This window comes from Macrobrachium rosenbergii, chromosome 39, assembly GCF_040412425.1.
Source record: "Macrobrachium rosenbergii isolate ZJJX-2024 chromosome 39, ASM4041242v1, whole genome shotgun sequence".
NCBI classification, from domain to species: Eukaryota; Metazoa; Arthropoda; class Malacostraca; order Decapoda; family Palaemonidae; genus Macrobrachium; species Macrobrachium rosenbergii.
In genome coordinates this window covers 14,164,833-14,174,832 of record NC_089779.1, presented here as the reverse complement: position 1 = coordinate 14,174,832, position 10,000 = coordinate 14,164,833, and the positions used below count along the sequence as shown (strand labels likewise).

The following is a 10,000-nucleotide window of genomic DNA, read 5'->3' as shown; positions in this document are numbered from 1 at the left end:
AACTAAAGGATGATGGAAGAGAGAGAGAGAGAGAGAGAGAGAGAGAGAGAGAGAGAGAGAGAGAGAGAGAGAGAAACTGGAAGGAAAGGGAATGTTACAATCTATAAGTTTTCATGTAAGTGTATACTAAAGGATGATGGAAGAGAGAGAGAGAGAGAGAGAGAGAGAGAGAGAGAGAGAGACCAGTGTTGTCATATATGACGAGAACAATTTTCCCCAGCGGAATATTTAGAGCCTCCATCTTTCCCGCAAGCACTGCGTTGGTCCTCACCACTTGATACCATCGTGATTGCAACCACAGGGAGAAATAACCCTTTGATACAGTCGTTATTGCAACCACACCGGAACAATTAGGCTGTCGTTCCTCTCTCTCTCTCTCTCTCTCTCTCTCTCTCTCTCTCTCTCTCTCTCTCTCTCTCTCCGAAATACATAGGCTATGTTTTCTCATGTACATATCCTGAAATGAAAGCCATCGGCGTTTGATAAATACATATTTTCTCACGACCAGAGAGCAAATCGAAAATCTCTCTCTCTCTCTCTCTCTCTCTCTCTCTCTCTCTCTCTCTCTCTCTCTCTATTCATTCTGAGATGCATATATTGTCTCATGTACATATCCCAAAGTGAAAGCCATCGGTGTTTTGATAACTACCTATAATTTTCTCATGATCAGAAAGCAAATCGAAAGTCTCTCTCTCTCTCTCTCTCTCTCTCTCTCTCTCTCTCTCTCTCTCTCATTCCGAAATGCATATATTTTCTCATGTACATATTCCGAAATGAAAGCCATCGGTGTTTGGACAACATATAATTCTCTCATGACCAGAAAGCAAATGGAAACTCTCTCTCTCTCTCTCTCTCTCTCTCTCTCTCTCTCTCTCTCTCTCTCTCTCTCTCTCTCTCTCTCCCATCACCCCCGCAGCTCTTCACAATCATCACATCATCACCGGATTCATCATTCGGACTGCCGTCAGATTGTTATATAAACTGTAATCACCGCCTCTTTATCGGACGCCTCATCAGGACCGTGTTTTTCTCTCACTGTTTCTCGTATATTATCTTTTTCTTTTGTTGTCGTTGTGTCCTTGTAGTAATTATCTTTTTTTATTTTTTTTTGGTCTCGTCTTTTGCTTTTGAATTCATTCTCTTCCTTCGTTGTCGTCGTTTCTTTGTTTTCATTGTCTTCTTCAGAATGTTTTCTTTGCGTTGCCTTTTCAGAATGTTTTCTTTTTGTTCATTGTCTCTTCAGAATGTTTTCTTTGTTTTCATTGTCTTTTCAGAATGTTTTCTCTGCGTTTATTGTCTCTTCATAATGTTTTCTTTGTTTCGATTGTATCTTTTAAATATTTTGTTTTCGTTCATTGTCTCTTCAGATTGTTTTCTTTTTTTTTATTGTCTTCAGAATTTTGCTCTACTTTCATTGTTTTGTTTTATAATATTGTTTCTTTTTATTTTTTCTTTGTTGTATTTGCTCTTTGCCTTTATTCTTTATTTTTACCCTCTTTATTTCTTGACTTTTTATCCTTCTTCTTTGTTGTCGTTGTTTTTTATCTTTTCTTTGTTCTCGTTGTGCTTTTGGGATTTTTTTTGGAATTGAATTCTCTTTATCATGACGTTTCCATGGAATTAATATTTCTTCTTATTATTTACCTGTGAATTATTTTCGTCTTTGATTATTTTTTCTTTGTTGTCATATTTTTTTTTATTTTCTCTTGTCATAGTTTAGTTTTTTGTAGTGATCATTCATTATTATATTTCCACGGGGTGACAAACATATTTCCCTCTCATTTATTTCAAATTATTTAATTTTTATGATTATCGTTGCTCATAGTTTTTTGTGTAACGATTATTCATTATATATTATATTTCCACGGAATGACAAACATTGCCCTCTCGTTTATTTTTAATTGCTCAGTTTTTCTATGATATTTTCACGTGATTTCTGATTTACAGAGTTATTGCGACGCTTTCTCGTTTTGAAAACTCAATCAGAATAAAATAAAGAGAATCAAAACAAAAGAAAACACGTACAAATTGGATATCCATTTATCATATAAAAGCGACCTATTGTCAATGAATGATTAGTTTTGTGTGTGAAGAAAAAAAAAAACTCGCGTTCCAGGAAGTTGTTTTCCCTTGTGTGAAGTCAGTTTCCGTTGTTTCCCCCCTTTGTGATAAACAACAACGCAGGGTATATAGCCTACTCTGAAAAATCGAGCTTCAAGCAGTGATGTGATCACGACATGAAGAAGGAACTGATTGACTGACGTTTGTGTTACTCAGTTGGTATACAATGTAGGTGTGTGTGTCTCTAAGTGTTATCGGAAGGAGTACCTTTTTTTTTTTTATCTGAAAGTTTTTTAGTGTGACGTTGAAATTTGAAAGAATTATTGGATTGACTGAAGGCTGTCAGTCGACTTATCATGAGCGGGGGTCTCTCTCGTACTTCTCTTGGATTATTATGCGGAAGCACCAGTTGATCCCTCTCCCACCATGAGGAATATCTTGCGGGCGTGGGGCTGGCTGTGGGCGCTGTGGGCGTACTTCTGTGCCTTCCTGCCCAGCCACGCCCTCGCTGAGCCGAAAGCAGCGGTCTTTGGGGGCGTTCCTATCATCGATGAAAAAGGTAAGTGAATTTTTTTTTTATTTTTGTGGCCTAGTTTTTTTTTATCTCCTTAGTTGTTTGAATTTAGACTTTTCTCCAACGCTTACGCTTTTAATTTCTTATGGACAGTAATATTATATATTTTTTTTCTTTTACGTTTGCTCATACAGTAGTTATTTAATCTTTTTTTATTCCACTGCAATATCTGTATATTGTTCATTTTATTTCGGACAAGGATGTCAAAACATTATTTTATTTCTTATCTGCATTCTTGTGCCCTAGTTACCAGGAGCTAATCTATTTGACATGTAATTAGTTAACAGTTGGATAAATATTAATATTCTGCAGGAAGAACATAAAGTGCCTCAGATTTCATTATTTCACGCTTCATTTAGACTTGTCCGTCAGTTTTTTTTTGTGGGGGGGGGGGCGGCTGGGTGTTTGGTCCCATGTAAGGTCAAAGGGGAGTCGTATAATACTCATGATATATCCGGCAAAATATGAAGTGCAGGTTTTAGTTTAATTATTCGTGGAGTAAAACAATAGAATAATTATTCCACAACGTTTTGTAAGATATGACTGGGTTTCGGGGTAGGCCTATGAGTTTTAGGTAAATTTATTTTCGGTGTGTAAATGGACTTCAGCTCGTATTCTTGGCTCATCAAGAGGACATTTTGAGGATCAGATTTGCTTCGGGGTACACGTTAATCAGTAGGTTGCACATCTCAGGAGGTATATGAAGTAATTTATTTCAGTAGTTTATTATTTATTACTTCTTATAGCATTATTTTTATTGGAATAGACAATACTTATTATAGCATTTTTTTTATTCTTAATAGCCTAGACTTGTCGAGATTACACACACATTAAATGTACTGAATTGATTTTTAATAATTACCTTAAATTGGCACCTCGGAATTGTCATTTAAGCTGTTTTCTTCCCAAACAAGAGAGGCCGAGAGAAACCTTGTCACTTAGTGGTAATATCTTTTCCTTCTGTGAATATACTTTCGTGTTTATTATTATTATTATTATTATTATTATTATTATTATTATTATTATTATTATTATTATTATTATTCAGTAGATGAAACCTATTCATATGGAACAAGCCCACCACAGGGGCCACTGACTTGAAATTCAAGCTTCCAAAGAACATTAAGGTGTTCATCAGGAAGAAGTAAGAGGAAGTAAAGGGAAATGCAGAAAGAAGAGATCCCATATATTTTTTAAAGAATAATAATAAATAAATAAATAGGGACGTATTTAAATGCAAGAAGTATAATATTACTAAAATGCCAAACTGTGAGGATCGAGTCACGATTACCATAGCTTCCTCCCCCCCTCCTCAGCTGTTTCTGCTTAACGTCGCAATAAAAGCAAAATAAAATGGTCTTGTTTATATTTCTTTTTTTTTTCTTTTCGTCGAGTTATGTCTGTTACGTCTGTGTAATCCTTTCATATCGGGTCGTTACGGGGGGATCAGTGTCTGTGCGGAAGATTTGAAAGTCTCTGAAGAATCCGTGCGTTTTAAAACGTTCTTAACGTCTCTTGTTTTATGTTTTATGCGAGAGGGAAGTTCGTTCTGTTGGTTCTCTTTAAGGATTTGTCTAAATGTTGCTTTATTGGAATCAAATTCGAAACGGATTATCATTCATTATTTCACGAGAAGAGCGACTTATGAAGACTTTTATTTATTAAGTTAATCCTCCGTGATCATTAAGTCGTCATAATTCACGTCGTGTAATACTTTTTAAAATCGGGGTTCCGTACATTTTTAAATAAACTTGATGGACAGCTGACATGTGGAGGGGCGTTCTTTTTTATAAAACCTTGTTATCATAATCGTTATTACTGTTAGCAGAATTATTATTTGCTCGTTTACCTGTTTGTAAACTTAGAACAGTTTAAGGCTAACCAATAACATCATACTTTTCGTAAGGTCGTGACGTTAGGCCTAGGTCACATTTAGCAAGCGTTTGCCCTTGTTCAATAGCCATAGCGTATCTAAATTCTTATCAGCCCTTGGACGGCGTTATTGTTTGTTTTCAATTAGGCCTACGAGCTTCTTTCATACTTGGGAGCAACTGGAAAGATGTTCACTCCTTTGGAAACGTAGGCCTAGTTAGCCTATAAGGGGCCGAGGGGTGACACCAGTACCTCTTGGTATTTCATCTCTCTCTCTCTCTCTCTCTCTCTCTCTCTCTCTCTCTCTCTCTCTCTCTCTCTCTCACGACGATTAATCCTATTAGTACCAAAAACGTGGCTACAGACTAAAGTGTCTTTTGAAAAGTTTCAGGAGCTCAGCGTCATTAAAGCTGTGTTATTTCCTCTTACGTGAAGGAACTGAAGAATCGAGAGGGAAGGGTGAAGAAGTGAGGAGGAGCAGTAGTATTACTAGGAGGAGGAGGAGGAGGAGTACTGATAGTAGGAGGATGAGGAGTACTAATAGTAGTAGTAGTAGTAGTAGTTAGTAGTAGTAATAGGAGGAGGAGGAGTATATACTAATAGGAGGAGGAGGAGTACTAATAGTAGTAGTAGGAAGAGGAGGAGTACTGATAGTAGTAGTAGTAGTAGTAGTAGTAGGAGGAGGAGTAGTACTAATAGTAGTACTAATAGTAGTAGTAGTAGTAGTAGTAGTAGTAGTAGTAGTAGGAGGAGGAGGAGGAGGAGGAGTAGTACTAATAGTAGTAGTGGTAGTAGTAGTAGGAGGAGGAGGAGGAGTACTAATAGTAGTAGTAGTAGGAGGAGGAGGGGGAGGAGGAGGACGGGAAGTAGAGGGAGAGGAGGATGAGGAAGAGGACCCTGATAGAACCAAGGGCGTCTTCTACGGGGAAGGGAGCATTTGCAGTGGATTGTAGAGAAGAAAGTTTAAAGAGATCAGAAGCCCGTCGGTAAAATAAAAGTTGAAAGGCAATTGAAATCTATAGGGAGTGAAAGTTCCGGGAGAATTATAGCCTGGAGACGAGGAAAGGTGTAAAGAGAATAGAGGATTGTCGGAAAAAGTAGATTGGAGGGAATTGAAATGCATCGGTAGGGAAAGTTCAGCAGGAATTTATGTCCGTGGGTAAAGAAAGTTTAGATTTTGGTAGAAAATAATTTCGAAAAAATTATTAATGGTTAGTGAGAATTCACATCTTTTGTTATGAAAGTATCGGTGGAATTTTAGTATCATTCTATGAAAAAATAAGTTTTTTTTTTTTTTTTTTTTTGACGGGAGAGGAAATTACAGATGACATTCAAGAAAAGCTCAAAGGAAAGTTCGGGCTGAATTGAAACATTTTGGATTGGAAAGCATAGATGCCGTTTAAATGAATTAGTAGACTTATTCAAAAGATGAACCCTATTCATATGGACCTTGCCAGCCTATTCAGCGGAAGTTCCAAAGAATCAGGCTACTACAGTAACGTTAGGAAGGTCACTCCAAAATTTGGGCATAACAGGAGTAAAACTTCTATAATACTGTGTGGTGTTGGGTCTCGCAGGAGAAACTTGAAATTAAGTGATCATGCTCAGTAGTACTACGTGTTATATAGTACAATAGTTCCAGAGGTCCTTTCTTCCTCGCACCGCTGGACTGTAGAACAGCCTCCCTGAGATGTCGTGCAATTGGAACTTCAGAAGTACAAGCGAACATGCAATGCAATACTTCCTTAATACAATTCTCCTTGTATTTAATAATTTACATATTTATTTTTTTATTAATTCGATCATTTATCTGCTTTTCTAATAACTGATCTCCTCTTTCTGTATCTCTCTTTACCTTCTGTTACTTCTTTCGAATGAACACCGTATTCTTTGGAAGCTTGAATTTCAAGTTAGTGGCCCCTTTGGACTGTTTCCGTAAGAATAGGGTTCATCTCCTGAATAATAATAATAATAATAATAATAATAATAATAATAATAATAATAATAATAATAATAATAATTCTGGGAAGATCTGACTGCAAAGGCTCACCAGAATTACGAAATATATTATACAACATGCACATTTCGCTAAAATAAAGTCTGTTATTCCTTGGGTAACAGGAAAAATCAGTGGGTTCCCGATTTTACATTCAAGGGAAGTTAGGCTAGAACGAATGGCAGTTTGTTGTGGAAGAGCGTTAAGTATGAATGAAGTTCTGTGGTAAAGAGAAGTTTGGTTCTTGGTAAGGAATGAATAGAGAATATGTATGTCTGTAGAAAAATAAAGTGTAAGTGAATTCTTTTCTATAGTCGTGGGAAATTTGGAGTACATAGTAGAGCAAGTGATGTGAGTATATAGCGTGAGTAGGGTAGATCACAAATTACAGAAAAAAAAATCATGAGGATTTTAAGGCCATATATTTTTATTTTGGCATTAAAGAGAGAAAGTTCTCTGCTGGACTGGTAAGTTAACGGTTTACGTTTCAGGTAAAGGCAGAGCAACTTTAGTTTAATGTTAACAGCCGCATCTCTGTTGTTTGTTTCGAATAAATGTTTGTCCTGGATCGATGTAGTTAATGTTTTGTTCAAGGAAAGGCAAAGTTTATCTTATGTTGATACTGAATCTCTCTCTCTCTCTCTCTCTCTCTCTCTCTCTCTCTCTCTGTTAGGCTTAGCCTAATGCAAGAAAACTGTGATGAGTCATTTTGTAATCCAGTTAAAGTGCTTACATACATACATACATACATACATAGGCCTACATACATACATACATAGGCCTACATACATACATACATACATACATACATACATACATACATACATACATACATACATACATTTAAAACAGTTACAAGTAAATTATGAATGTCTCAGTGTGTTTTTGTGCAGTGTCTCAATGTGTTTTTGTGCAGTGAGTCATATTGTTTATATGTTGCAAGTGCATACATACATACATACATACATACATACATAAATTTAAAAGAGTTACAAGTAAATCATGAAATGTGTCTTGATATGTTTTTGTGTAATTAATAATTTTTTATACCGGTATATTGCAAGTACATACATACATACATACATACATACATACATACATACATACATACATACATACATTTAACACAGTTACAAGTAAATCATGAAATGTGTCGTGATATGGTTTTGTGTAATTGATAATTTTTTATATATTGCAAGTGCATACATACATACATTTGACACAATTACAAGTAATTCATGAATTGTGTATCGATATGTTTTGTGTAGTTAATAATTTGTTATATATTACAAGTGCATCCATCCATCCATCCATCCATACATACATACATACATACATACATTTGACACAATTACGAGTAAATCATGAAATGTGTATCGATATGTTTTTGTGTAATGAGTATTTTTTTTATATATTGCAAGTGCATACATACATACATACATCGAAAACAATAACGAATACATCGTGTATTACGTATCAGTGTATTTTCTCAGTATGCCACGTGTTAGACCTACGGGGATTGAGGCCGTTGAGGGTGTCCGTCAGGTATTTAGACTTGATTTAACCTAGAGCAGAGTGAAAAATGCAACACGTTGCACTTTCAGCTTAACTTTTTGAAGTATTGAAGGATCAGCCTCGCCTTAGCATCCATTTCTACGGCCTCTCGCTGGTGTAAGGTTTCTTGGGTTTTATTGTGTTGGTGACATAAGATTAGAACTTATTGTTCTTTTAAATTTGATAGTCTCTTTTTTTTTTTTGTCTTTATTTTGTTGTAATTTTTTTTTTTGCCTTATACTAGTTTTGTTTTACAGGGTAACTTTTTTACGGTAATTTTTTTTGGTCGTTTTATTTTACTGTAAGTTTTTTGGCTTTGAATTTTATTGTTTTTGTAGGGTTAACTTTTTTACGGCCTTTTTTTCTTCATTTTATAGCAAGTTTTTTTTTTTGCCTACTGCCAGTTTTATTTTTTGTTGGGTGACTTTTTTTTAGTGCAAATTTTAGTTTTATTGTTTTTGTAGTGTAACTTTTTTACGGTAGTTTGTTTAGTCTTTATTTTTTCCCTTTTTTTTCTTTTGCCTATTGCTAGTTTTATTGTTTTTGTAGGGTAACTTTTTTACGGTCTTTTTTTTGTTTTTTTATTTTATTGCAAGTTTTATTGCCTACTGCTAGTATTATTGTTTTTATAGGGTAACTCTTTTTAAGGTCTTTTTTTAAGCCTTTTATTTTATTGCAAGTTTTATTTTTTGCCTACTGCTAGTTTTATTTTTTTGTAGGGTAAGTTCTTTACGATCTTTTTTTAGTCTATTTTATTGCAGTTTTTTTTTTTTTGCCTACTGCTAGTTTTATTGTTTTTGCAGGGAAACTTTTTACTAGCTGAGAAAGGACGGGGGAGTAGGATAGTAATAGTAAATTTGTTGTTTTTTTGCCACGTAGCTTCTGGTCCTTGTTCCAGAAGCTTTGCCTCGTGTGTATTTATTTTTGTGTATTGGTGGTGATAGTTCTATAAAAAAAAAACCCACATACGTGTTTGACTATCTGTATCTATATCATATTTATATACATATGTATGATATATTTTATGTATATGTATGTATACATGCATATATATATATTATATATATATATATATATATATATATATATATATATATATATATATATATATATTGTATTATATATATATACAGTATATACATACACACACACATATTGTGCATGTTTTGGGTTGAATTTTACATCTTCCTGTTTGCCGCCATACAAACATCCACACAAATCACATAGGCTGCACATATTTGCGCATATGTGACTTCCTCATTAATTAATTATTCCCCAAGATAACCATTTCTGTTTTAAAAGGCCATATAAGAATCGTTCATTACCACGAATGAAATTACTCTGCAGTCGTGTGCTAATGCGTTTCATAACTTCCAAGAGAATTAATTAGACATATTGCATGCTGCGTTGAATGGCACCATAATTATGTCCTGCTAATTAATTATCAGTGCGACTTAATGAAGCAAATGTTAGCGAATGGGCCTCCGAGGAACGATTTAGGTGAGGTGGAATTCGGCATTCGCGACATACGTGAATTGTACGTGCATGAGTGTACAGGCGTGTATATATATATGTATGTATGTATGTATATATACAAAATATATATATATTATATAATTATATAAATATTTAAATATAATTATATATTATATATATACATATATATATATATATATATATATATATATATATATATATATATATATATATATATATATATATATATATATATATATATATATATATATATATATACGTGCGTGAATGTGTGTGTATGTGTGTGTATATAAATCATGAATGAATTGTAGAATTGCTGATATTGACAGAGTTTTCGTGTCAATTGGTGATAGTGAAGAAAAACTGCAGAAATTAGTGAAAGATATGAAAAGAGTCATCTTGAGGAGAATGTAGAAAGTAAATGTGAACAACATTAATTTTTCCCT

The 10,000-nt window shown here is 34.4% G+C and overlaps 1 protein-coding gene across 1 annotated transcript in view; it reads left to right on the top strand.

Moving 5' to 3' along the window:
• LOC136825766 (tyrosine-protein kinase transmembrane receptor Ror-like) overlaps window positions 1-10,000 on the top strand; it is an 803,750-nt gene that overhangs the window by 38,054 nt on the left and 755,696 nt on the right. Inside the window, exon 2 of the mRNA XM_067082612.1 lies at window positions 1,948-2,620. Within this exon, the coding sequence (XP_066938713.1) occupies window positions 2,488-2,620 (133 nt within the window). The 5' untranslated portion in view covers window positions 1,948-2,487. The remainder of the gene's footprint in view (window positions 1-1,947; window positions 2,621-10,000) is intronic.